The sequence below is a fragment of the Annulohypoxylon maeteangense genome (assembly GCF_022496945.1).
Source record: "Annulohypoxylon maeteangense strain CBS 123835 unplaced genomic scaffold GGS22scaffold_19, whole genome shotgun sequence".
NCBI classification, from domain to species: domain Eukaryota; kingdom Fungi; phylum Ascomycota; class Sordariomycetes; order Xylariales; family Hypoxylaceae; genus Annulohypoxylon; species Annulohypoxylon maeteangense.
Window position 1 is genome coordinate 430,792 of NW_025953266.1, and position 27,148 is coordinate 457,939.

The following is a 27,148-nucleotide window of genomic DNA, read 5'->3' on the forward strand; positions in this document are numbered from 1 at the left end:
CATTTTAACCTGCAACCACACCAATTCAAGAAGGAAAGAAATACACGACGGGGGAGAAAAATTAGACGAGTCATTTCGTCAATCGGCAAGCTGATGTCGCCAATCATCGTGTAACCAATGTCAGAAACCAATAGACGGCTCCCCTACCTCCAGCTCCTCTCCCTCGCACGTGGGATTCGCGAGCGAATCGCCCGACGCCAAGAGCTTGATCCTCCCTATGGAGCTGTCTTCATCTATTACCTGCTACCTAACTACTTCCTTACTGCATAGGTAGGCATAGGTATATGTAGAACATACGCAGACGTTGGGTAGCGGGCCATGTGTGTATATGGAATCGCGGGATCCGGCTCCAGGTTCTAGTCGGCCACATGTCGGCGCGCAGCCTGGGTGTCGGTTTTAGCCGGCATTGCGTTATGCGCGGTAGGTATGTAGGTAGGTAGGTAGTCGATGGAAGCGTGGGCGTGGCTAGCGAGATGTCGGGCTACCTGGTATTTCAGATACATACATATCAATTAGCTAATAGCTAAGCACGTAACTAATTGCTGCAGATATGGCGTGCGTGACAATGGAAAGGCAGCTAGGCATTTTTTCTGACTCAGAAACTACGTTTTATTAGCAGATCTCTTAGCAAGCAGACTAGTATCTGTGTAGGTCAAAAGAAGCGCCTCGTTCCACAGCATATATTGCACTGTCAACTCTGCTCCTGGCAAGACGCCCGAAGCCCGAAGCGCGCAGCCAGCTGAACCGGAATCTCGCGATCTGAGGAACGCACCTTCATCATCTCGGGGCTGGGCACATCCGTACCATACCTACCTACTAGGTACCTATTACTGCCTTTTTTCAGCAAGCCCCAAGGCTAAGTATTTGATCCTACCTACCTACCTACTTACCTCCCATGACAGCTTCAAACGACACCGCCAAGAAAGCCCCAGAAACCAACAACAGCGCACCACCATCGCGCGTGCGTAAGCAATAAGCATGAACCTCTACCGCCGTAAGGTAGCAGTGAAAGCAGCAGCAGTAGTAGTAAAAAAGGGTCTAGACATCATCTCGCCCCAGCCCCGGATCCTCCCGCCCCCAGAACCATAAAGGATTCTGGACCGACCGTCGGAGATGTGTCTCGATGTCCTGCGTCCGCGTTCCGTTCCATCGAGTACGTAAAACATAACCCCTCGCGCGTAAGGAGCCGCGGTGTTTTTCTTTTCTTTTTTTTTTGGTCGCATCGTCTAGTGTGTCGCTGCTGCGCGCACGTCTATATACCCGAGGTCCAGGAAGCGAGATTGCGCTGACGCGGGCTGGTGGTTGTATATTGTTTGTTGTGCTGGCTGGATGCTTCTATGCGGAGCTCGATGTGTATACGTACCTAGACCCTCAGTATAGTAGTGAGTCCTGGATGTGTATATTGATGCGCCGTGAGTATGCGAGTAAGACGGGTAGTTATGCGTTACTATTTCCGTCATCGCGATGGCCTTGTGTTCCTAGGCGTGCTTTCGCGAGGCTCTTCGCGAATTACTTACTTTCTTTGGGGATGCGACCGAGGATATTCTTCACCAGCCCAGTAGCGAGAGCAGGAGAAGCGAAGGGGCGTCGGCTAGGCCAATGTCAATATACTCGGATCAAAGTTGCCGAGGAGCTCGAGGAGATGCTGATGCTCTCTTAGTGAAGTTGACGAAGGCGTGACGATGGTGTCACTTTCGTCATTACTTTCAAAGACGTCGTTGAAGGTTTATTTGTCACTCGAGCATTGTAGTTTAGCGAATGGTATCACAAGCAAAGAGGGCGTGCCTTAAGCTTTAGTTAGCGAATTTCATGGCCACAGCAATCTAGATCATAAGCTGTGCAGGAACAAACGTCATGAACTTATTCCCGTGATCAATCCAGTATCACATTGACTAGAGTACAATCCGGTGGACTATCTAGGTAATTGCGTCTCTCGCAAATAGGCCTCGTCCATCTCTTCCGCAGAAGATTCTGTCTACCAGTCCAACTCGCAGTAGCAAGAACAAAGCCGACGCCTTCGCTTCTACTTTCGCGCCAATATCAACATCAGGTAGTCTATAACCGCATCCTCTCTCGCTAAATGCTTAAAACTTGAAAACCTGATCTTTCGAGTAGCCCAACTCCTTCAGAATACCCGACAGCTCGCCCTGGTCCGCTGGGCTGACCTTATTGCCAGAAATAGCCTTGTACAGACCCGGGGGACCGCAGACGAAGACCTTGATGTTCTCGCTCTTAGGTTCAGGCAGAACAGTCTTCAGCAGGTCCTTGGTGATATATCCCTTAGCACCAGCCCACTCCTTTGGCGGGTTGTCGAGCACGTAAAAGGCGCGGAAGCGCTGGGGGTACGTGTTCTCCAGGTGCTCGAACTCCTTCTTCAGCAAGATATCCTCTTCGGAGACATTGCCGAAGATGAGCGTGACCTTAGTCTTGTCCTCCGGGTTCTTGAAGATGGCATGCGCGAGCTGGTACATGGGCGTGATGCCCGTGCCGCCGGCGACTAGCGCGATATGATCGTGCTTGTTGGGCGTCCACGGGTACTTGGGCAGCGGTCCCTTAAAGTCGAGGCGCTGGCCTGGTACCATATCGTGTATGTGTGTGGACATAGGTCCGTTAGGGTACTTTTTAACGATGAGCTCGATTTGGCCCTTGACGTCTGTATAATCCCGCATTAGCCAGAGAACCCTTCTTCCCAATTTTTAAGGTATAACTTGCCCTCATCGCTCGTAGGAGTGTATGGCCGTACAACCGGCTTCTGCCCCTCAGCTTGATATTTTGTTAAGAGTGCGCTGGTTACAGGCATGCCCGAAACCTGGTCATCCTCTGGCAATTTGAAAATAAACTTCTTAGTATTGTGATTGATGATCTCGACATCTTTTAGTAGCAGGGAAATGAAGCCCTGATCGCCGCCGGTGAATGCCTTCTTTGCCGGTCCGCTCACAGCTTCCTTGGCCTTGGCCGCAGCCGAATCTACTTTGGGTGACCCCGCAAGAAAGTAGTAACCAGCGCCCGCAACGCCGACAGCGCCTAGTCCATAGAGGAGGGTGTTAGAAGAGCCGCCTTTTGGAGGTTCGGTAGCATAGGAGCGCGATAGGAGATTCTAGAGCACAGAGGGTATCCGTTAGTCTCCAATTGATAAATTTGTATGATTTCTAAGCTCTCGAAGCTCTAGCTCGGAGCTCCGGAAGCTGTTGTGCGATGAACTTACTCGCTTTAGCGGCTGGGCCGCGCGAATTGCTGATCTGGAGAACATGTTGTGTATAGGGCTGAGAATAATGAGCGACAGAAATGTCTTCAGGGTTCAATTGGGCGGAAAACGAAAGAGTTCGAGATCCGAAAGTTTGTTTAAAATAAAGAATTGATCTAAAACATGCTAAAGATGCTAAGGTCGGACGAGCTCTAAAGACCGATGGCACGATCCTGGAGGATGACGTCATCACGTGATATGGTGTAAGATTCGGCATACGAATTCAAACGAGATCAGAATTGCTTACCAATATGGCTTTGTGTTGCACAAATACATTTGTTTTCGGTGCCGAGCATACTAAGTACGGTAGCCCTTACTTGAACTTTCTAACATACATGGATACAATTGGAATTGGCAGTCACGATTGTGGTCGCAGCTCCATATTCATCACCGTATAACATAACATCATGGATATTACGACCTGTTGGGATAAATCTCTTACGGAGGCTTGTACATTTGCTTGTTGTACCTACTCCTAAAAGTCCCCTACCCCGAGATGCTTCATTTCTGCAACTTCCACGTGAATTATTCCTTACATCTTTTACATTGAGCTATAAACATCGTCTCAAGAACGCGATATTCCTCTAGTAAAGGGTCTTATCTTTTTATCTTCATTCTCGCTCAATATCCCAGGCAACTTCCCGATATGGAATACGGCAAATCTCAAGACCAAGTTCCACCAGTCATGGATCTCCTCGGTACGAGCCTTGACAGAGAATCCCCGCTTGATACGGACATGGAAAACCGGGAAAATGCTACATAGCCAGATGATTCTGGGCGGCATTCTTTAATGTTGTTTATTCGCGAATTGGAGCTTGAGCCAAGAGCGCGCTGTTGCCATATATACTAACGTGCTTGCGTACCTTTACAATAGCAATGATGACAAGAGCGTGGTCTATATCGCGCCGACAATGGGTTTTTTATCTTGTCGGCGCCGTGAATTGGTTATCAGCTGTGGTATACAGCCAGGCCCCACCTACAGCATATTTACGAACACCGTCCGCCAACCAGCTTGAATGGCATGCGCTCGAATATTATGCATTCATACACTTTGGCCCCAACACATTCACAAATGAGGAATGGGGAACTAGCCAGAGTACGCCTGACGTATTTGCGCCGACGGCATTGGACACGGATCAATGGGCTAAGTCGTTCGCGGACGCCGGCATGGCGGGGATGATCTTGACAGCAAAACATCACGATGGCATGGCGCTGTGGGATACAAATACCACAACATATAAGATCAGCAACGGAAAGTGGGCAAAAGATCGTGTTTCTCAAGGTCTAAACGCCGACGTTGTGCAAATGGCAGCCGCTTCTGCGAAGAAGTACGGCATCAAATTTGGCATCTATCTGTCGCCGTGGGATATCCATCGCGATCCTGCTATGTCGAAGACGAACTTGACTGGGACGATTTATGACGAACCGCAGATTTTCGGGGATAATACTCCGGGGGACTATAATGAGTTTTACGCTCAGCAGCTGACGGAACTGGTGACGATGAAGCTTAGCGACGGTTCGCCCATTCAGGTATCGGAGTTGTGGCTTGACGGGAACAGTGGGTCGGCTACTGTGCAGACGTTTAACTGGACCGACTTCCGCAACATCATTCACGAGTACCAGCCAGGGGCGATCATGTGGGGGCATCAAGGGGTTGATGCGCGATGGGTAGGCAATGAGGACGGCGTGACGGTGGCAACGAATTGGCACACGATTAGTCGGACGCAGGATGAACCGCACTATTCGGGAGATCAATTGGAAACCGGGGTCCGCGATGGTGCATACTGGACGCCGGCGGAAGCAGATGCGCGTCTACGAGATGGCTGGTTTTACCATGCCAATGAGAAGTCCAAGACGGCCGACACGCTAATGACTATGTACATGCAGTCAGTAGGCCGAAGCGTGAATCTTTTGCTAGACGTTCCCCCCGATACGACTGGTCAGATTGTTGAGGGTGATGTGGATATCTTGCTTCAATTCGGGTCTCAGCGCGACGCGTTTCTGAGCCGGACAATACTCAACCCTGGGCTTCCTGTAAACGCTAGCAGCGTCCGTGGTGAGGATTTCGCGCTTTACGGACCAGCCAACGTGCTCGACGGCAATAAAGATACATACTGGGCTGTCAATGACAATGAGACAACCAGCACTCTTGAAGTTGACTTAGATGGTACATACACCGTCGACGCCTTCATCACGCAGGAGCATATCGCCTTAGGTCAGAGAGTAGGAGGGTACGCGATCGACGCTGTTGTAAACGGCACCTACCAGACGCTCGCTACAGGCACGTCATTGGGATACAAACGTATTGATCGGTTAAGCGCCTCTGTTGAGACAAACAGGATACGTCTCCGCATCACGCAGGCGAATGCCACTCCTTTAGTTAATAGTTTTCAGGTACTTGGTGCGCGAAGCGGCTCTGTATGAGCACGATATGATTAGAGACCGCGGGCTTGCGAAGGTCTGGGTCAAAAATTTCGCATATTTGCTCGAGCGCCAAAATTGTGTGTTGAGATAGTGTGGCAGTGTGGCGTTCTTCTTCAGTGGCTCGGCCCCTAGAATTTAGTGGATATCCGCTATATCTCAGTGGAGGTAGGGTCTCCAGGGCTACGTCTTAACCTATCCCAATACAATATTTAGCGATTGCTTGTCCGATACGCGAAATTTTCTACCTACCTAGACTTGAGAGCAGAATTGATATATATTGCGTTACTGAAACCATGCCTTTCCCTAGTGGTATACATCCAAATTAGATTTGTTAGTGCGGTCCGGCGAGTTGACCTCGTAGCCGATGGCGTTCTAAAAGCTGGTATGATAATAACAACACGCACTCTATGATCTGGCTAGCACGCACCTATGTGAAGTCCTAAGCTGTTTATGAATTGGCTTTGGCGTTGTTTTATTTTGGCTACTGTCTTCATTAATCGCGGTTACGCTCCGTGAAGTTTGACGAGCCCCCTTTCGGCCGACTCCGTCGTCGACAGTTCCGCAAGTAACGCAATGGCCTTATGGCTTGTCCATTCTTATAGTTTCTCGCGTCACTTTCCCTCGCTGCTTATCATATGTTGGGGTTGAAATATCATCTGACCTGATACTTGACAGGGCACGTATTATATCGTTATATAAGCTAACTATTTGAGTTGATTTCGATACTCTGGCACTTGTTTTGTTGTTGTTGTTCTGTTTAACGTCTAAGCGAACGGGCGTGGGTCTCTCTTCGCAACGTTCCTAGGGGTTATGGGACGTGGCAAGCTCTACTACCTAGGTATATACATGATACTTATGATCCTGATGATACTATGATGCCAAATCTTGCCTCAGGGGCTCAACATTCCCTGATTAGCGATCACTACTTGTCTGTCGGCCTGATTCTAAGCCCCCCCAGGGGAGGGCTTTGCAAGTGGTTGGTTATAGGGTTCCACTACTTGCGATCCCCTCTGCGTTCTCGTCGCCCTAGTCTTGGGGTTGGGTTTGAGGTACCCCAGCACGATATAATGAATGTATCATATTCATACTTAAATTGAATCCGAACTGGAGTTCTCCGCGTTTCGCCCCTCAAGTCTGTGTAGTCAATAGGCATAGTTTCCACCGACGAGCTCCACGGAAGAGACTTTTCGAGTTGTTCAAAATCAATCTTGTTAAAATCAGGGGCAAGTAATAACTCCCACGATTTTTTTCTCTGCCTTTCCAGCCCCTGGGAGTTTGGGCGGATCGCAATGGCGACATATTTATTCGATATCTTTAGGCAGTTCTCCATTGGTAGATTTGTGTTGCAGCGATATAAGATATATAGGTCATCGAGGACTTTGTGAGAGAATCGCAGCAGCTTGTCTGTCTCAAGATAAGTAGGATCTTCAAGTGAAATAACTGGCGATTGGAGAGTATTGGGCGGAAAGTAGTCGATAAGTGTGTATCCGATATCAGCTAGTGAGTACAAACTCAAATTGCAACTCTTAAGTTCTAGGTATGAGCTGAAATTCCTGGTTCTATCATTCAGGTAAATAGTAGTAGGGCTTAGGTGACCTACAGCCGATGCTGGAATTAGAATTGGCGAGATACCAACGGCCCTTTCCCCGACTGGGGAAGCATTCTTACGATGCCTTATGGATAATGGTAAGGCAACTCTATTTCCCTCTCCCTCACGTCCACATTCCAATACCCCCAACCCGATATTCTCTGTAAGAAATATGATTGGAAGCGAGAGTTGTAACCCCAGATTTGTTGAAAAATAGTGCGAGCCTTCGGGCGGCAAAGGGTTGACAGACGAATCCCAATCGTAGAAGGAATTAGGTGAATGGGCCAGGAGAGGTATCGCGTCCGAAAAATTGAATCGTGTGTTCTTCGAATTCAACCCCCAGGTTAAGATAGTATGATCGTAGTTGTCCTTTATAAGTTCTAGTTGAAGTCGGCGGAAAGCTTTGAGGCAGCCTTCTCCGTACAACAGTGGCATGTTAACCTCTAGCAACCCCATCAAACAATATGCCATGTCTTCCGGTCTCGAAGTCATCCGCCCCGAAGCCCATGAAAGCTTCATAGCGATACTTTTGGTTTTCGCAAGGGAGGTGGTACGGATAATACGTTCATTAATACCCGTGGCTTCGCTTATTTCCCTGTATAAATTCTCTCGATCCCCAACAAATTCCCACGAAGCATCGTAAAAGTTGACCCATCTGGGTGCTAGAAGTTCCTGTAATGTCCAGCCTCTTCGAAACCAGTCACTCCTCCGAAAGGCCGAGGCGTCTAGAGGTATAGGGGAGCCTGGATAGTTTGAGTGGGGGAGGTGAGGGAGGTCGGCGAGGTAGGCGAAGCAAAACCTAGCCCACTCATACCATTCATACATCGAATTGATGGACTCCGACAGCTCAGAACTGCTCGATTGATCAATACAACACGTATCAACCCAGAACCATTCGAAACCCCATTTCCGAGCTAATTTCCGGCAGCCTTCAATCTTGGAAAACCCTTTTTTATGTCTGAAATTCTTCGTCGACATGTCCGCAAAAGTAACTTCTTCCTCCCCCCATGTATGGGAAAGAATAACATATTCGGGAGCTCTACTTGGGCCATTGAAATAGACTAGTTCCAGACTTTGAACATTTAAAAGGCGCATCGTGAGATACGTACCAGGTAGGTACGCTAAAGGTTAAGTAGGAACCTTGGAAGATAGAGGTAGAGTATTAAGAGTAAACGGCAGATACCTAGGGGCTGACTATAACGTGTATGTATATATGTGTCTGTAGTTTGATACCGTAGGTTGGTGTTTTGAACCTGTTACCGAATGGGAACTGAAGTTTCGAAAAAGTTGTAAAACGAAGGAGTAGTTGTACAAAAGCAAGTTGAGATCTCCGTATCGACGCTGTGACTTTTACCAATGAACATTCGATATCATTAGAAGACAGTTGATCAAAAGGACTCGTTAGGCTCTGAGAACCCAATATCTAGAAGAAAGATAACGGATCTCAAGACCATACAGAACTGTCACACTAGAAGGTGTGGGTCAAAGTAGCACCTGCTAACCCTGTTATAGCAACTATAAATGTACTGATCTTGGAGCTATTTCACCTCTGCATGTCGCTTGAAACCTTCAATCTTATTTCTTGATTTTTGAAAGGGATTATAGATCCTCATTATATCCAGTCTAACCAATGATCTCTATGGTTACTAGTAATTATTAGGTTCCAGGCGCCCAACGATCTCGTGTCAGCTTTCTTCCTCTATTAATCAATAGTCTTCTAATCTAGTACTTTTCGTCCAATTAAGTTGAAAGAGCCATGTAGATACCTACCTAGTACATAAATGGAGTTCCCTACATGATTAACGCGCCTTTTGAATTGAAGCTATATTGAACGTTGTTAACATAACCTAATCCAGGACCTGGCCCTGTTAAAGCTTGTGATTGCGTAAGCCCCCCGAGCCGGCCACGGCGGAATTGCAGTAGGTAGATAAGTATAAAGGAAAATCGGTGCTCGAAGACCCCTAAACTCGGGCTATTGTGGCGAGGCTTGGCTTTTAAAGGCTTCGTGCGATTCAATGTGCTAAAAGAACGTTTGAATCCTTATATTTGCGAGTGCTCCCTAGAATAAGGCTGGTAAAGGGCAGTTGGATTGTAGATAGAATCTAGATAGCAACTCAAGGGTCTACACACCATTAGATATCTCAACCCATCCATCCATCCATTCTTTCACTCGTACACGAACCCATGAAGCGTCCACATTCCCACACTTCTTTTACCCAAATACGCTCTATAAGTACCTAAGCAACCAACCATCATCCCAACTCATACACCCAACCCAAACAAAAAAAAAAGATCTACCCCCTACCCATTCCCCACATCTACGAAGCAAAATGCGGCGCATTAAGGAACAGCCCCATCAGCACGCCCCCCAGCGTCCCCGCAATCGGAATCGTCGCGATCCACGAAAGCAGCAAGAGTCCCACCCTCTGAAAATTCACCGCCTTCAACGTGCCATTACACAAGCCAACACCGACCGTCGCGCCCGTAATACACATGGAAGTCGAGACGGGGAGCGAGAACTGGGAGAAGACCAAAACGGTGATAGCGGCGCCCATCTCCATGGAGCAGCCGCGGCTGGGGGAGTGGTAGGTGATTTTGTTGCCCATGACCTTCATGATGTTGTAGCCGTAGGTGATGAGGCCGAGGGAGATGGTGGCGGAGAGGACCGCGAGCTGCCAGACGGGGACGGGGGCCTTGGAGGCAGCTGCGCTGCCGGTCGACCAGGCGGAGTAGATGACGGCCCAGGGGCCGACGCTGTTTCCGATGTCGTTTGCGCCGTGGGCGAATGATGCCGTGCACGCCGTTAGGATCTGCACGAAGCTGTACGTGTGCTCCACTTCGTTCGGGTACTTCTCCGCGTGCGCGTATACGCGCTCCATGCGCTTGCCTTCGGGGGTTCCTGAGACTCCGCTTTGTGCTGCGTGGATGTCGTAGTGGAGACCGTAGAGGGCACCGCAGACGATCATGGCGGGTATGCGGCGAGCGAGCATTCGGATGTTGTGCATTTCGTAGATCTCGCCGGCGCCCATCGGGTTGTCACGGAGCGTACGCATGGCCCAGCCCATAGGGCCGCGGTTCTTGAGGAGCTTGGCGTGGAGTTTGGATTCACCTGCCGCAGCGATTTCCTTCGAGGTAAGTTGTCGGGATTCGACATCGGCGGGCGTCTTCTCGATGTCCGAGGTGGAGGTTTCCTTGGACACGGGTTGGATTTCGGAGAGGGATTCGGGGGAGTGGGTGGATGACGAAGAGTGCTCTTCCTCGTCTTGGACAACGGCGTAGTTGGGAACATCGGCGCGGTCGGCCTGATCGACCACAGGGCGCTTGAAGAGTAGGGGACCATAAACGAACATCCACCACTTGACACCGTGGTCCTTTCTAATAACCTTGGCGTGTACGTAGGGAACGAAGAAAACAGCAGCCAGCAACGCAACACCGCCACCAGTTCCCATGGTAACAGCTGCGACATACCAAGGGGCCTTCTTGCTCAGGCCGAGGTTAGGGGAGCCCTTATAGACAATAGAAAGGGTGCAAATTGTGCCGGCGATAAGGAAGAAGAACGGAGACGTGTACACGGCATACGGAACGGGGTTCTTGCGGAGGTGCACGACAACCTTGATCAGCATGAAGATAACAGCGGCGAAACCACCGGAGATGACGGGGGCCATGCCCAGACCCGCGAAAATAGCGCCGAGGCCCTTGCCGTCGTTCCAGCCCCATTGAACTTTAGAAGCACCGACAGTGGCAACACCGACACCGGCTACAGCCGAGATAAGGGAGTACGTTGACGAAACGTGGGCCGAGTGTCTAGTACACCACATCACCCACGTGGAAGCGGCGGCCAAAGCGCATGTAAAGGCGAGCATCTGTACACCAGCGTCGCCGCGGAATGCGTCGGTGGGGATAATACCATTCTTAATTGTCTCGGCTGTGCGAGCGCCGACCGTGATGGCACCTAACATCTCGAATATGGTGCCGAAAATCATGGCTTGTCTATATGAGATGGATCGGGACGAGACGCTCGTCGCCCAGGCGTTTGCTACATCGTCTAGGGGATGGTTAGGATCCGATTGAACGATTGCTTACGTAAAGACATGGGATATAGTATAGTAATATGGATAGGAAAAGGAGATGACGTGATTTGGATGAGACGAAGATAAGGACTTACTGGCTCCATTGTTGAAGGCATCGAGCATGGCAAACAAAGTGCCGATGACGAAAATGTAGGTATACTGATCGAGAGCCATTTTGAACTTGACACGTGAGAGTGTGAAGAGAATGGTTCGTCGACGTCGTAGATCGATGGCTCGATGGCTCGTTGATATCGCTGGTTATCAAGACAACACAAACAAGGGAAAGGAAGAAGACGGGAAGTGAGATAGGGAGATTATATACGTCCTACGCCCTATCCACTATGACCTATCTTCTCTAACATCCAAGACTCTTGTTCCTTCACGTACCTTGCCTCCCGTGGCCGTCACCGAGGCGTTATGCTTCTCACTAATGGGCTGCAACGTTTACCCTTCGCAAAGCATGATTTGTAGCGTGCAGCGCCGAGCGCCACGCTTAACTCTACCGTCGCAAGCGTCGGCCGCCCAGCTCGTTCGGCTCGAAGCCAGACAGGCCCCCTTCGTTTGATCTCACCTCTTGGGAAGCTTGTGTCGCGCCTCTTCGCCGTCAAAGCAGATATCGGCCGTACTTGGCGCAGACTTGGCCGCAGCCTTGGCGGGGAGCCAAAGAGGATGCCAATATCCGCGAAGATACGTGAAGTTGTGGAATCGTCGAACCTGGTTCGCCGTGCGCTCGACGGCTGAGGCTCTTGGCAGAGGTTAGCACTCCACCGGACCCTAGGACCTTCTCCGGCCAATGGAAAGCTTGAGATACCCCACGTGGGAAGATCGACGGTCGTGAACGGCTAATGGTGGAGTATGGGGTCCCCTGCGTGCCCAGACGCCCGGGTACAGCCAGACCAGGGGATCGATGACGCTAATGAGACGTCGGACCACTCGATCATCTCAGGGTCTGTCGCCTTCCTGCAAAAGAACGATTCTAGAACGAGAAGGAGAAACGGCTGCGCGTGGTATATCCAATAGAGCATCTGCTAGATAATCGTAGCGCAGCCCTACATCTGGAATGCACACGAGGAGAACGGCGAACTATGACTTAATAATACTTACTCTATCTACAATAGGAAACAAGACCTCGGAGCAGGTGGGGTTTGTCATTGGTTGATTCGTTGCATGATATCGCGGCCGCGTTGTCGCAGGATTTATCATTTACGCTGTATGGGGTCGGAAATTTTTATCTCCCTCCTGCTTAGATCTTAGGCGAGATACCTTAGGAAGGTATGTAGGTAGGTAGGTACTAGGCATGTCGAGCTGGGAACCCGTGCGACGATGATTTATGCGATGGTATCGTGGCTACATGTCGACGAGGTTTAGATTATGAAATCTGCATTGCTTATTTGATTTAGGTAAAGGCTAGTGAATTCATGATAAGCCGACGGTACCTCAGTAACTTCTGCTTGGGAGAAACATTATTAATCACGAGGGTGTTGTAAGCTTCAAGCCACCAGATACGTTTTTTGTTGATAACTCACTGTGCGCCGCTTCGATTCCAAGCCAGGAAATATCCTTTCTTTCTCTTAGCTGAAGGAAGGAGGCGAACCTATTCCCTGATACTCCCCACTGTCAGAATTTTTCAACGACCTTAAGATTCGTCATACGCGATGGTTCGATGTAGGCGTATTAAAAAAATGAAGTCTTGGAATTCATGATATTTTTAACCAACGCCGTTAGAAACATCGAAACATTGTGCGTCGAACCGCCACGTGCTCGCCTGAAGCACGATCTGCCAAGTGTTGGAACAATCCCATTGCCTTTCGGTCAACTTGGCAAGCTCGACAAGCTTGGAAGTGTGGGTATCGCGATGATTTAGCTTAGGGCTTTAGAAGCTCGTAGCGACGCCTCACCCGAAGCTAACGGAACGGAGCCTTGACTCTTAACCTATTTGGGCGAAAGCATATTGAATTAGATTTTGCATCAAGATCATGCTTACACAGCATAGAAACCTCCGGTGTTGGATGTTTTGAGATCTGGAAATGGCATCCCTATGCACGTGCGACTCATAAATCGGCTGTCTCATTTGAAGGAATTACTAGGAGGTTGTGCGACGACGCTAATCACAACGCTCTTCCTCACTCACATGCAAATGTTAGTTGGCAGGCCTTCTGGTCGCGGCCAGGTCCTCTCCAAAACCCACGCGAGAATAACCTAGACGGCTGGGGACCGATCACTTCATTGCCATTGAGACCTAGCATCATCCCCTGAAAGCTCAATACATCTGCTTCCATCACAGATGTTGATGTGGCTGGCGCACCCGCTATAACCTGTAGCTGTCTGTCACCGTCAACGCTGTATATGAAGGCGGCGAGCTCAACAGCGGAAGTGCTGAGCGCAATCCCGTCTGCCGACCGGTTTGCAGGATCGTCGCCGGTGATTGCGGTATCTCTACTATATCCGACTATGGCGAAGTCGGTCATCTCTGATAATCGCGTTTGTATGGACCACGCAGCAACTTCTATCATCGCACGAGTTCTTAAATCTGCTTCGTTATACTCTTCTAACTGGCTCTGTCCCTCATTTCTGCGATAGGTAAAGAGACGCATGACCATAGTCGCCACACGAAGACCGCGAGAGCTCATCTCTCGACTGATAGACAGACCGTCACATATGGTGTCGAATACCGCGTCCGTTAAGAGCGGTTCTATTATATCAACCGCTATACGGCGTATAACTGCAGGGGCAAAAGCCAGATGTGCTTCTTCAACACTGAAATTGAACTCGCGGTGTCGATCGAAAGCCGCCGCAGCTTGCTCGAGGAAGTCCTTCAGAGGACTAGTACGAACGATGACTCCAATAGGCGATCCAGCGAATCGAAGCCTTCCTCCAGATAAGGTCATTTCTTTACGGTTGGCCATTAGTCGACTGTCTAGGCGCGTGAGCACGAAGGGCATCAGATCATTAGCTCGAAGGGTCACACCCGCCGGCGGAAAACACGGCCGAATAGCATAAAGCCACGAGAGCCGGCCGTTCCTAACCAATTCGGCGACTATATTCTGCAAAGCCTCGTCGGCGGTATGCCCTGCGTTGTATTCAATACTCTTGAGTCGCAGCAACCCGCACAGGGCATAGAACTTGTCACACGGTACAGTTGCCTCTAGACCGGCGGCGAGCTGTAATACATTTGCATCCGAGAGCTCAAACGACTGCGTTTCTCCGTAATTCTGGCGTAGGTACCATAAGCGGCGGCACCAGTTGGCGAACTCGCGGAGCCAGAGCTTCGTGGGGTGGCGGAACGACAGTGCACCGGCTATGACGCCAACGTCAGACAGGCTCATCCAGCCGCTGGCGCCCCAGCTTAGCAGGTAGTTCTCCGACAGCAGAACTTCCTGCAAAATCCACGCCCGTCTCTGCCATGCACCACTTGTAAAGGACTCGAGCGCGTCGAGGCAGACATTCTCGCGTTCCGGTGCTAGGTCTGGGAGCAGAGTGCAGCTCTGGCTCAGCAGACAATTGTGTGGCGCGAGCAATTCATCCACGGAGTTCAGTTTACCCTTGAAGCGACATGATATCTCGTGGGATAAGTGCATAAGCGGCGAGAGGTCGTCGCGCACGAGGAGGACGGTGCATCGGGCTTCCGCGTAGACCTCGTCCATGCGGGGGATCCAATAGGCCTTGTCCAAATCCGAGTCTTGATCTATGCACTTGCAGTCGATCCAGCATTTATTCACTCCCCAGGTTTCCTTCCTTAGGCCGGCCGGGGCATTATCTCCCACAACGGCGAGTAAACGCTCGCGAAGAAGAGTCCAGTCAGGTAACCTATCGGCAGGGTTGGTTTTCCATTCGCTCCAAACGTAGGAGATGGCGACGTGACGCCTGAGGCCACTCGTAAGATAGCCATGACGATCGAAGCGGCGGTGGAAATTCCCTGTGGCTGGGTCTATGAGCGCGAAGCTTGAGCGAGAGTTGGAGAAGAGAGATTTAGGGATCGTGTCTGACATTCTAATCCATCCTTCACTCTACTAGGTACCTAGAAAAGCCCAGCCACGTTGGACTCAACCGATGTAAGGTTTCTATGGCGTTTCTAGCAGTGATTAACATGTTAAGTTTTGCTAACAGAAGATCTTGGTGAGATGATGAAGGGTTAAGGGTTATTCAAATACGCTAGCCTAGAATGGGATAGCGACTTTTACCAAGGACCGGGGTGTCGGGATCTTTCCGGGTAAATAGATAAGTTGGCTCATGCGCAACTCCACAAAATTATTATCCCCCAACGCTTATTATGATACGTACCTTGTAGAATTACATGTATTTTTATTTTGATAATATTGACGATGTCATAATGCCAATTTACATTGAAATGGTACGGTATGATTCAGTGTAAGTTTAAAGAAATTTCTGTTTCTTATCATATTTCAAGACTCTGTTCTTGTAAATGAACGAGTCTTTCTGAGGCTGTGTCGTGAAACATCCCTGAACCTAACGTATGAGAGGTATATTAATACAACATCTAGACAGCGTAAGTCCCTAATAAATTCAACTTGGTCTTCTGTTACTCATTTTGATATCCCTCAGTATTTTCCCCAGTCTGGCAAGAGTCTGTACAGCATCTGAATGGCATTTGAGCTGCTACCCAATCAGTACAACCTTATCTTCGAGATCGAACTCTTCGAGATGCATTTTAACGCAAAGCCAGCATACGCCCTGTGAGAGGACGACGGTTTCTTTGCCTTGCTGTACCGATATAGCTGAAGCAGCAAGTCTTGCGAGCCATTGGTTAGACTGCTCATCAGAATTCTGTCCACCAGAAGCCCGTACGATAATGTAGTTGCTATCCATAGCATCGTTTAATACTTCGGCCCAACAATCTGCAGTTACAATCTCGTCCTCTGCAAAGACATGGCTGTAGGGAATTGGAGACTCCGAATGTTCGCACGTAACCCAGCTAATACTTTCGCCTTTAAGAGCAGAGGGAATGTTCAGGTCACCTATCCAGTCTCCACCATGTAAGACTTGTACATTGATCTCCCGAAGCATTGCTTCACGTTCGATAAAATACCCTTTGTCATCCATGCTGCGGATCTCGGAAGTATAACCCGTCTTCACCAAATGGATTGATGTCTTCTCGAAATTAGGCTCAAGCTTTCCATCGAAAGGAGAATGGTTGATCACAGCCCAATCATCATCATGTCTTGTTTTTATCACGGGGTTTGGAGGCGATACGAGGAATGATAACCCAGATTCGCCGATGTTTCCAGGAACACGCACGATCTGGTTGTCAATAAATTCGTATTGAGGGTCGCATATCATAGAACTCGATACGAAGATCGAGTTTCCGGACGTCATAGCGAAAACCTCCTCAAGCCCCAGCGGATCTATGTTGAGGCCCCCGGATTCGAACATGGCAATGCATGAAAAGGCTTCCGATCTCGACAGCAGGACCATCCACGACGTCACATCGTAGTCGTACTTGTTGATGAACCATCTTGCCGACTTGAGAGTAGTTTTGTCTATTGTAGATGTTTTTAATGTAGCATCTGCACCTAGGTTGGTGTAGATTTCCATTGCTGTGGCGCTAGCTCTTAAGGAACTGACATAATTTGGATATTGTTCTCGAAGTTCCATTCGAACCCAATGTAGCAACCTTTTGAGCAGAAGATGTTCATCATCAAATATAAATTCGAATGGCAAGAACACATTATGTTTTTTTGCTTTCATCCCTATGCTAGGGAATTCTGCAGGTGACTGTATAGCAGCGACTTCGTCTTCTTGCTCGGCATTTCCTCTACTACCCGCGACGAATTCCAATGGCAAGAAGTCTCCGATTAAGCTAATATCTTGTTTCTCAGTTATTAACCTCATTCTCACTGCCATTTCTGCAAAACGTCAGTATTTGTTACTCCGTCGATTGATATATGAATGCCTTACCTTCAGCAAATTTTATTATGGAGGATTCGAGGTCAGTTTCGACTCCAAACTCAACCTTTCCGTTGTCTGGATCCTGGTCTGCTTCGATTTTGTGTGCAATCATGCATACCTCGCCCATTTTATTAATCTCGTCGCGCCGATCTAAAAGCTTCACACCAAATAGGCAATCGCAGTCAGATGCCTTTATGTTGTTCCAATTGTGACATGCTAGCCCACATCCACCAAACCTCTTACAGGGGCACGTACCCCTTCCTTCCCTAATATTTGTTGCCAGTTGTTCATTTGAAATGGCGCATGGTCCTTCGCAATGGCATACCTCGTCTCTTGTAAATACGGTGAGCCATCGACAAAAAACGTTTTGGGGGACCGGCTTTTCTGGGCTTCTCCGTATATACCCCTTATTATCTATCGCGCATCCAAATCCCGCATCAAATCGCTTGATGCTACAGAATTCGACAATATGTGTTGTCCTCTGGTAACATATGACATGGTTGGTATTGGACATATTCCTGTGTTCCGCAAGTGCCCGCAGATATGCAATTCGAGATTCTGAACCATTCAGCATCGGGAGCAGTAGTTCTGGTTCGCTTAATCCAAAATAGGGAGGTGGATGCTCATTATCATCACAGAGAAACTTTCCACAACGTCGTCCATGATTAATTAGCTTCCGTGCAATTTCACGTTCCTCGCCATCGGTCATTTCAAAGTCCTCGGCTGCTCTTAGAAGTTGACCAATCCACGACCACCTTGCCGTTAATGGGTGTATTGAGAATGATGTTACCGGTAATGACAATATGTCGGCAGAGATATAACACCTTAGCTTTTCAAGGAGCTTCGTTGTCAAGTTGATCGCATTAGTGACTGGCTTTAGTAGGTCATGCCACTGGGCTATCGCGCAGCCTAATATAACAAACCTGAATTGATTCGTAGTGATTCGACTTTTATCGACGGCCATTACTTGTTCGGTATTGACGGGAGGTCCATAATATCGCATGTAAGACAGGGGTAACGACCATCGTATCCCTTCCTGTCCCTCGGCCAGCACTTCGGAATCAATAGTGAGGATGCCGGTTTTTTCAATAAGCGGGTCATTCTGTAGTACCAAATCTGGACCATGACTTAACACGTTCAAATTTGGATATAGATGCCAAGCGCTCATGCCGAGAGAGACAGCGCCATTCACAACTCGCGTTGGAATACCTTTGACGAGGCTATTCATAGCTACCATAGCATCTTTCCAAGCCAACATGACACTAGCATATGGGTCAGCTAATTGGTTCACGGAGGCTCCTGTTTTCTCGGTGTGCAGCATGGCCCTTTGCCTTTGTTTCTGCTTGGCTTCATTCGCGGTTCGGATCCAAGCTCTTGCACTGTTATCCCATGCATTGAGGTCGGCTCGTGATATATCTTGTAATCTTGCCATCATTCTAGCCTCCCTCTTCATTGGGTCTGTATATACGTTCTGAATCTCGATTTCTAATTGCTCCTTCCTCTTGATAACCAGTTCAACCCATAATGCCACGGCCTGAGTGTGCGAGTCATATATCTCGGCAATCATACAGGCAAGTAGATGAACAGCGATGGCGTGATTCCCGGAGGTAGCTGCTGCCCAAATGCTGGCGGCGTCTGGGCCATACCATTCCGTAAAGATTCCATGTTTTTGTTTATCGTTAGCTTTGCTGTTGTGGGTACAGATCTCAGAAACTCGTGTGCCGTATGCCCGTAGTAAAGCAGGTGCATCTGGAGAGACGCCCTCGAAGAGAGCACCGAGCCGACGCGCGGTCCTGTGCAAGTCGCCAGTCTCGGCATCAAGCTTTCTATGAGGGGAGATGCAGTTTCCCACCGCGTTGAACTCCTTAGGAGCTTCCACTTTGACGAGTGAAAAATCCCAGTTCCACGACACGAGTGAGGCCTGGAGTTCTGCCTTGTTTTTCACGGCACTTAGGTCAACTTTTGTGACCAAATTCGCCATCTCACACCTTGAGGGTAGTTGTCGATTGATGGAATTTCGTGCTTATCTTTGTTCGTAAGGCTCTGATTGTATAGGATATTTCTGCCTGCTTGGGCATACATGTACTTCATATAGACCGTACAGCCGCTGGTAAACTCTCACCACAGCCTAGTTTGCTGCGGGGGCTATGCGTCCTGGAGTGTTACAAGTTAATATAATTCTCTAGGGTCCTAAGGTCCATGATATTCTCTCTCTTCTTTTGAAGGTGGTATATGGGACCTAGTTAATAACAATCTATCCAGTCGGCGTTTGGGATGCATCAGGTTCTAAGCGCCTGACAGTCTCATGTTGGTTATAATACATGATTTCTATATGCGTCAATATGGCGTTCTAATCTACTTCCCTTCCAATGAAATGATATACAATCATCCGACAGTGCAGTGGCATGGAGAGTGAGGGTGTTCCACAGCACAGCCATTACAAATCTAGGCAAGACCGACATTGTATCAAGAATACGATACTACTTCTAAGCTTCCTATGATGGTATTCATTCTGTTTAATATAGCGTCTTCTATGATGTTGAATTGCTGTTCTTGACCTATAAAGTATCCGATTGTCGAGTTTGGAGGGCAATTGTCGGATCACCACTACCGTAAACGCCACCTACGTATACGATCAATCCAATAGTTTCTTTTTTCGGATAGGTCTCCCATCCTTTCCCATCGGCCATTCCCGGAAAGTCATGACTTCGTATTTATGTTCGTTTATTTTAAATTTTTCGAAATACCGGTCGGCTAACTTTAAGATGGCGACGCGGGTTGTCTCCTTCTCTTCCGGCGTAATGTATTTTTGAAGAAGAAGGGCTCTCAGGTCGTCTCTTATCCTTGAGGCTAGTGTGAAATACCTCCCAGCCTTTGCTAACTCGGCCAAATGTCGGTGGACGAGGTCATTTCTCCGGGCATACATGGCTATGGCCACCCTCACACTTTTGCGGTCGAAAAGTTTAGCCGTGAGAGCTAGGGTCTGGACAAGATCAGACATCGGCGTTATCGGGTCTTTTGGAGATGACTCCAACAAATTTTCCTCATCAGTGAGGATTCTGTCTATCTCACTCCATGGTTGTGATAGAAATAATTCTATTGCTTCAGCTTCGGAAGATGGGCAGGCCAGTTCTCCCCCCTTCCGCTTCCTCGCCTTCTTTTGCATCTTCTTAGCCTCCTTCGAGACTTCGACTGCCACTTTCCTCAGGTCCCCGACCGCATTGGCGAAGTAATCACCAAACCGCAAGTAAAAGCCGTCCTTGGATACCTTTTCAAGCTTCTCCCGGCACTCGGCATACTTGAAATCTGTTTGAATTCGACGGGACATCTCAGCTTTAAGCCGCGATAAATTGTTTCGTACTGCAATGACCGCCGGTGTGTCTACGGAGTCGAGATCTTCACTTATGTCCTCCAAACTGACCATTATCTGTCTCGCTCTCTCCTCCGTAAATGGACTTATAACTTGTTTGCCATTCTTTTTTCTCTCGATAAGTTCTCGGAGCCATTTGGTCGTCTCGGAGATTGTTTCCACATCGGAAACGCCAGAGATCTGGTCCATTGTACGTCTAGGAAAGGAATCTAGCAGGATCGGAATTCAACCCGTAGGAGTCCAGGAGATGGTTTGGGTAAGTGTTTTGGTTTCTAGCAATAAGGCAGAGTGGGTAAAAGGCTTTTCTAATATATACACAACATTTCCTTAATGTGAGTGGTTTAGAGCCAATTGTTTGTAACAAGTATTGTTCTTTCATCATGTGTTGGTATATAAAGTTTAGGAGGCGATTAAGTTTCGACATAACACGGTGAAGGCATAGTTTAAGGAAGCCACACCTATCATTCACTAAATCATTCACCACAACGTGGAATCGACTGGTATTATTTCAACAACCATCTTCTTAGGAACGTGATCAGATTTCATGCTAAGAACTCAGGTTGTAGATTGAGGAATTTTCCATAACATATCTGTTCCATTGTATCGAAAGTAAATGGCGAAATTATGCTATATCGATGAGATATGGCTCGGTGCAGTGAAATAAAGTTGAAGGCTGAAGTTATAAGTTTGGATAGGTACCTACCTAGGTACTGTGTTAGAAATTGAATAAAATTTGAATGAAGTCTACGTACCTGTGACAAGAACGATCGCTTTCTATACTAGGTACACTTTAGGTAGTAGGTATATACAATATACTTTCTCAGCTGGATACTAAAGATTATTCTAAGGAAAGAGGCCATGACTGTTATTATTAGGAAGCGACATGATTACAACGATACATGTATGCAATGGAGCGGTGATTTAACCGTGGACATATTCCATGTCCACTAGGCATTATGTATGTATGAAGAGACATTCGTAAATTTTTCTATACTAGTATACTGTTACATATCTTTAGAAGCCCGAATTCCTTTTGTAGTGTCTCTAAACTGAAACTGAGCTGATAATTGTCGACACAACAATTGATACCTATGGTTAAAGGCACACCCAAGATACAGAAATTCTCGAGCTTAGAGAATTCAGCTATGATCATCACTTACTACAACTTGCAAGTTCCCATAATTCAAAGATACATCGCATGCAGAAGTCGACACTGACAGTCACACTGTCGGTATCTGAGATTGAAGCAGATGAGTAAGTAGCATTCCCAAAGTTCACAACCACTTGTTTAGACCTCTAAGTCGCTTAAGCGAATGCGAATTATAGAACTCTCGCCGTATTTACAAGGCGGTTGCATTAGAGGCTGAAGCTGAATTCAAGTCGTCAGCCCATATTGAAAATCCTGCATGAACAGTGGGTTCGTTCGCTCAAAAATGCGACTTGAAAATGGGAGAGGAGATAGTTAGCGTGAATAGGATCCTTCGGCAAGTAAAAAACCACGATCTCATAACAAAATGTATAGCAGCACATACGAGAAACTCGGAGTTTCCTACTCAAATCTACAATCAAGTCGACTTTTTTGTATGTCTCGTTATTACAGACTCTGATGGCGTGTAGGTCGAGTAGCTGCGACCTCCGACCCCCACAGGACAAAGTGATGTTTCACCCGTTTCGCTCGGCTAAGATGATACCCATTAAACTTTAATGTAACCAACACTCTACAATTGAGATTCATGATGTCCTCGCGAATCCACCACCTCTCAAAGAGAGATCGACAGGGGTATGTTCATCTCTTTAATGCAATTAAGCCATAGGGCTAAAACGTATTATGTAGCTACTGGGATGAGGAGATTACCTCATTAGGAAGGTGGGCCATCCGATCCCGAGTATACTTATCTTTAAGTGATCTTTAAGTGGTAACTAATGGTAGAGCTGGCCAGACTCATTATGGTGGAATATTCGAATCAACCGGTTTAACTCCCGCAGAGAAATCCGGGTCTGTGACTTGGAAACTTGGTTGAGAGATAGGAACGATATGGATGTAGTTGTTGTCAACCTTGCAGCCGTGGAAGTTGGAAGTACATACAAGATGTACCTAGATTGTTGCACGGACCACCTATGGCATCCGATAAACTTGGTGTAATACGAAGTACCTCGTACCTTCGCTATGATCGCTCGCGTAAAATACCTTAGCTGCTTAGTAGCGTTTCTTCTTTCTTCATCAATTAACTAACCTCAATCTGTGAACCGCGTTCCTGGGATCACATACAAAGAAATGGAAAAGAATGAAGGCATATCAATGGCTTTATCCAGATGCCCCAGCTGGTGCCGAGTAAGGCTTGGCAAAGATATCCACGGATGTGTTACGGTGGTTCCCTATTTCGTCATGGCCGACGTGGGCTTAGCTAATTGGGTTCCAACGGATTCTAAATAAGCACAAAGGATCCTAAAAGTAAGACAAAACCCCATTTCGCTTCTTCGAAAAAAAGCAAAAACTAGAAAATATTGCGATGACGACGACAATATAGAATTACCCCACGCCCACCATTTCCATAGGACCAAAGGTACATGAACTAAACCACCATGCGGCTACTAAAGATTGCTGAAGGGGTCGACAATCCCAACTCCAAGTACCGTCGTGACACTCTGCGGGAGATCCTTTTACTTGTTCTAGGAACGGTAAGTCCCACCTCGAACGTAGCATTCCAATACCTACCTCTTTATATTAACTTGACAGATCATATTCTTGGGTAGCTCTTTTACCATCTACCGGATCTATTTCCACCCCCTAGGAGGGTCTCTCGGTGAAAAGTTAGCCGCTCTCACAAACGCGAGAGATTCCATTCGACGTTCACTAGCGGCTTGATGCCCGAGCTAGCTGCAGACCCCATTCAGCTGGTCGTATCTAAGTCTTGCGGCTGCAAGAACGGTACATTTGATGCGCGCGCGACATGGTTGGTCGACAGGGTACGGTGAATACATGATTCACCTTTTGGGTATTGGACATATTTGACCTTTGATAAGTGTATCATTGGTCAAATACCTTATGATAGGTAAGTGACCCCCTCACATATCGGATAAAGAGTATAATCGCAAACCGAACTGACCCTCAAACAAGATTTCTATATGGCTTTGGGTTCGGGTTTACGGTTGGGATAGCGTTGCTTTATGGGACATGATGAACGGCTTTTGTATATCAAAGTCAGCTACCGTCGCTTAGACAAGAAGGGGGTATTTACCTAGACATTAGATTATGCACGAGTATCGTGTGTTGTTATCTCCGGCTATGAGCTATTTAGCTGACTGCCTAATTCGACATGCTTTATCTCGAGATATTTACGCTCTCTGCCCATACAGTGGGAGCATCCAGCGCATAAAATCTAGCTCAGCATGAAGTATTGACTATCTACGTGTAGGAGCGAGCTTCCATCCATTGGAGCGGACATTTTGTCTTACAGCCTATGGCACATCGTTAGTAACGTCCCTGTCAGCACGATGTTACTCCCGCATGTACGTCTATTATATGCTGCAGGTATGTTGCATGGTAGGTTATCCAGACCACAATCAGCCTAACATTAGATCAGAATGATCCTGCAGTCGAGACCCTTCATGCTTCTGTTTTAATATCGATCGATCTGCTGTGATATTCTGATCGTCTAGGTACCTAGATAGGTATGCCAACCAAAAAGCCTGTTTATCTTGAGCGCCACTCCTAGCATAACACCATGTTTGGTATCTGGAGACACGACCCAGATAGTCGAGGAGGTGGGAATATTCGACAATCGTTTGTCCCGGCCAATGTCCGAGTGAATCCCCAGCAGTCTTGCAAAAACTGCCGAGCGAAGAAGGTAAGATAAAACGTACGCAGAGCGATTGGCTTCACTCGCAGTATCAATTGTTATACTCATGCTGAACCACAGTTGAAGACGGGTTGTAGTCGGTGTAAGACCCTCAACTCTATTATCCGATACGCTAAGCCTAGCGAAAACGGGAAATATCGCCGAAAGCCGCAAACTTCAAAGAAGCCAAACAACTACCAAGATTGGACGTTTGATGGTATCAATGAGGATGCCGGACCAGAGCCATACGAATGCCCTCCTGGGACACCGGCTGCGGAGAATTGGACAATACCTATAGCAATGGAATTCGAAGACCACGAGAACAAGATAATACAGGAATCCCATCCACAGTATATTACACCAGACCAAACGCCTCGAACCACCATAACATCCACCGATAAGGACCATGATTCGTCACACAAAACTCCCCCTCTCCAAGCTCCAGATATTCTTTCAACAGCTCTTCCAGATGAAATAGACATAAGTAGCTGGATTAGATCACCAGTGAGTCTAGGAGATCCAGGACCCGAATTAACAGGACTGTCAGGGGCCGAAACAGGCGAGGAACTAGAAGCAGCCACCACTTCTCCTTCATTGCCTACATCACACATCACAACCCCATCCAGCAGCAGAAACCAAAACCTAAAATTCACGCACTCCGAAACCTCCTCCAACGCCGGAAACTCGCAAGACAGGAACATATCCATAGACAGCTCCAGCAGCGCCCCCATCCTTCAATGCAGCTGTCTAGCCCGCGTAGTCCTCCTACTAGACGAGCTCGAATCGCCCAGCGACAACCCGGAGGGGATATCCAGCCGGCACTCTCTCGACTCGATCCTCGCGTCGATCAAAGAGACGTTAAGCCACGCCGGAGCCATGCTGCTGTGTTCCTTATGCACGACGAAGATGGAGAACATGACTATCCTCGCCTTCCTCTTCTCCCACCTCGCAAACACATGTCAGGTCATCGCGGAGAAATACCCGCATGATACGGAGTTAACCCATTTCCACCGCTCGTTCGCGACGTACGGCCGGTACGATTGGCCGTCTCTTCCGCGGCATGGCGATGCCGGCGCGCGGGAGGGTTCGGACGATTATTTCCACGCGTATGGGTTTGGTGGGGGTGGGGAGGGCGATGGGCGGGAGACGCTGGTCGGCGAGTACGAGGTCGATTCGCCGCAGGAATGGCGCGCGCTGATGCGGGCGTTGGCTAGCTTGCAGCTACAGCAGCTGGGCTCCATGATGCAGGTCATGAAGACGGTGCCGATTGTCGCGGGGTGCAAATCGCTTCTGCGGCGGCTGACGGCTGCGGAGAGTAGGCTTGCGGGTATTAAGTTACGGATACAGAAACGGGGCGCTGAGCTGTGATGGGGCTGGGGGGTTAGATGTTGATATTGGCGGCGTTTGGTGGTACATATGCATAAGTTGGTAGCTAGTAGGTATATCCCGGACATCGAGCACGGAGGGGAGAAGAGAGGGCTGGAGTTAGTGGTTCGGGATACTGTATCATCATCCATCGGCTTACTAGCTGACGAGAGCCTGTTGGGCTTGCCTGTAGGATAGCGGATGGCAGAGTTTCGTTGAATGTAGCACCACGGAAATAAATTGGAAAACACACGTTGTGTATAAAATCTATGAACTATCTTGACCCGCAGACTCAGTAACTTACGCCGCATAGTCTGTTTGAGAACGTAGATTTTCTTAATCTTCTCGGCGATTCTCTGTTACTGTCAGTGGAGGCCCCATAGGTATCAGTTCATTAATGCTCCTATTACAGGCCTATGATGGGAAGGGGAAGACTATGTATTACCAATTATGATGCGCATATAAGCCGTGAAGCCTAGAAGTGGTAGTGACTCATTAAAGGGGTAGGTCATCGAAGTTGAGTGCTAGGCAGTAATCCCTTTTAAGCCGAGGTCAAAAGGCACGTTCTCTTTCATATACGGCACTGCACTGTCTGTAAAATCCGTTATGGACTTTATAATTCATTCGTGGCAAGTGGTCATAACCTCATACCTAGTACTTAAAGGATATAGGTGATGTTTCGGGATAACCGTGATCCCCGTTGGCAAATAGGGGTCACCTGATTAGGAGTCCTAGTAAAACATCATCATATTCGCCAACCACAAGACCAAAAAATGTCATCTAAGCAGCATGATCATTCTAGAAAAATGGAATTTTCCATCTTGTAGGGCTCGGCTCGGAATATTCCCCTTTAGTGGGTAGTTGGCCTCGCTCCGCCCCGGTCTAAGCCCCCACAGCTGTCTCAAAGGGGATAAGCTGCAACCGCCCCAATTCCCGTCAGCTGAAATGAAAATGCCGAGTGGGGTCGGAAATACTGCAAGTGAGGGAGCTCATATCGGCGAAGTTTGTACACACTTCGAAACACGGGCGCAAGTCACGTCGTTTAAGGGTACTATCGAGGCTTCAAAAATTGACTTATATTATATAATCCTTATTTCCCCCCCTCTCTATCTTACACTTTTATCCTTTCTCGCCGAAACATACCTAGGTAGATTATCGGCAACCGTGTAACGTTTCTCTTCCAGGGGTTCACAGACGGGAGTCAGGACAACTTTTCCGCGGTAAACACCTGCTCCGTGCACACGGATAGGACAAGGGTCGTGAATAGAGCCTCATTAGCGTAGTACTATGCGAATATCGACGACAAGCACATCACAATCTCAAAATCTATATTTTGAAATA

The 27,148-nt window shown here is 48.1% G+C and overlaps 9 protein-coding genes across 9 annotated transcripts; 3 read left to right on the forward strand and 6 right to left on the reverse strand.

The window, feature by feature from the left end:
• Nucleotides 1–1,783: 1,783 nt before the first annotated feature.
• On the reverse strand, nucleotides 1,784–3,369 carry GGS22DRAFT_172410 (ferredoxin reductase-like protein). Its single transcript, XM_047962745.1, has 3 exons — nucleotides 3,206–3,369; nucleotides 2,713–3,097; nucleotides 1,784–2,653 (listed from the first exon to the last, which is right to left on the reverse strand). The coding sequence occupies exons 1-3, from the start codon at nucleotides 3,248–3,250 to the stop codon at nucleotides 2,085–2,087; spliced, it is 999 nt and encodes a 332-aa protein (XP_047815359.1). The 5' UTR covers nucleotides 3,251–3,369; the 3' UTR covers nucleotides 1,784–2,084.
• A 166-nt stretch (nucleotides 3,370–3,535) lies between these two features.
• On the forward strand, nucleotides 3,536–5,950 carry GGS22DRAFT_172412 (carbohydrate-binding module family 32 protein). The gene has a single exon (XM_047962746.1). It carries the CDS (start codon nucleotides 4,121–4,123, stop codon nucleotides 5,666–5,668), a length of 1,548 nt encoding a protein of 515 aa, XP_047815360.1. The 5' UTR covers nucleotides 3,536–4,120; the 3' UTR covers nucleotides 5,669–5,950.
• A 537-nt stretch (nucleotides 5,951–6,487) lies between these two features.
• On the reverse strand, nucleotides 6,488–8,638 carry GGS22DRAFT_172413 (HET-domain-containing protein). The gene has a single exon (XM_047962747.1). It carries the CDS (start codon nucleotides 8,349–8,351, stop codon nucleotides 6,663–6,665), a length of 1,689 nt encoding a protein of 562 aa, XP_047815361.1. The 5' UTR covers nucleotides 8,352–8,638; the 3' UTR covers nucleotides 6,488–6,662.
• A 936-nt stretch (nucleotides 8,639–9,574) lies between these two features.
• On the reverse strand, nucleotides 9,575–11,500 carry GGS22DRAFT_181668 (phosphate transporter; the record flags this gene model as incomplete). Its single annotated transcript, XM_047963885.1, has 2 exons — nucleotides 9,575–11,301; nucleotides 11,422–11,500. 2 exons carry the CDS (start codon nucleotides 11,498–11,500, stop codon nucleotides 9,575–9,577), a joined length of 1,806 nt encoding a protein of 601 aa, XP_047815362.1.
• A 1,451-nt stretch (nucleotides 11,501–12,951) lies between these two features.
• On the reverse strand, nucleotides 12,952–15,585 carry GGS22DRAFT_59316 (uncharacterized protein). The gene has a single exon (XM_047967492.1). It carries the CDS (start codon nucleotides 15,313–15,315, stop codon nucleotides 13,450–13,452), a length of 1,866 nt encoding a protein of 621 aa, XP_047815363.1. The 5' UTR covers nucleotides 15,316–15,585; the 3' UTR covers nucleotides 12,952–13,449.
• A 56-nt stretch (nucleotides 15,586–15,641) lies between these two features.
• Nucleotides 15,642–19,214, reverse strand: GGS22DRAFT_196460 (uncharacterized protein; the record flags this gene model as incomplete). Its single annotated transcript, XM_047965827.1, has 3 exons — nucleotides 15,642–17,190; nucleotides 17,243–17,423; nucleotides 17,559–19,214. The coding sequence occupies 3 exons, from the start codon at nucleotides 19,212–19,214 to the stop codon at nucleotides 15,944–15,946; spliced, it is 3,084 nt and encodes a 1,027-aa protein (XP_047815364.1). The 3' UTR covers nucleotides 15,642–15,943.
• Nucleotides 19,215–19,868: 654 nt separating this feature from the next.
• GGS22DRAFT_196462 (uncharacterized protein) lies at nucleotides 19,869–21,106 on the reverse strand (the record flags this gene model as incomplete). Its single annotated transcript, XM_047965828.1, has 1 exon — nucleotides 19,869–21,106. The coding sequence occupies exon 1, from the start codon at nucleotides 20,790–20,792 to the stop codon at nucleotides 19,869–19,871; it is 924 nt and encodes a 307-aa protein (XP_047815365.1). The 5' UTR covers nucleotides 20,793–21,106.
• Nucleotides 21,107–22,836: 1,730 nt separating this feature from the next.
• On the forward strand, nucleotides 22,837–23,517 carry GGS22DRAFT_172420 (uncharacterized protein). Its single transcript, XM_047962748.1, has 2 exons — nucleotides 22,837–23,282; nucleotides 23,341–23,517. The coding sequence occupies exons 1-2, from the start codon at nucleotides 23,187–23,189 to the stop codon at nucleotides 23,467–23,469; spliced, it is 225 nt and encodes a 74-aa protein (XP_047815366.1). The 5' UTR covers nucleotides 22,837–23,186; the 3' UTR covers nucleotides 23,470–23,517.
• Nucleotides 23,518–24,184: 667 nt separating this feature from the next.
• On the forward strand, nucleotides 24,185–26,500 carry GGS22DRAFT_172423 (uncharacterized protein). The gene is made up of 3 exons (XM_047962749.1): nucleotides 24,185–24,449; nucleotides 24,522–26,163; nucleotides 26,253–26,500. Exons 1-2 carry the CDS (start codon nucleotides 24,329–24,331, stop codon nucleotides 25,808–25,810), a joined length of 1,410 nt encoding a protein of 469 aa, XP_047815367.1. The 5' UTR covers nucleotides 24,185–24,328; the 3' UTR covers nucleotides 25,811–26,163; nucleotides 26,253–26,500.
• The last annotated feature ends 648 nt before the right edge of the window (nucleotides 26,501–27,148 follow it).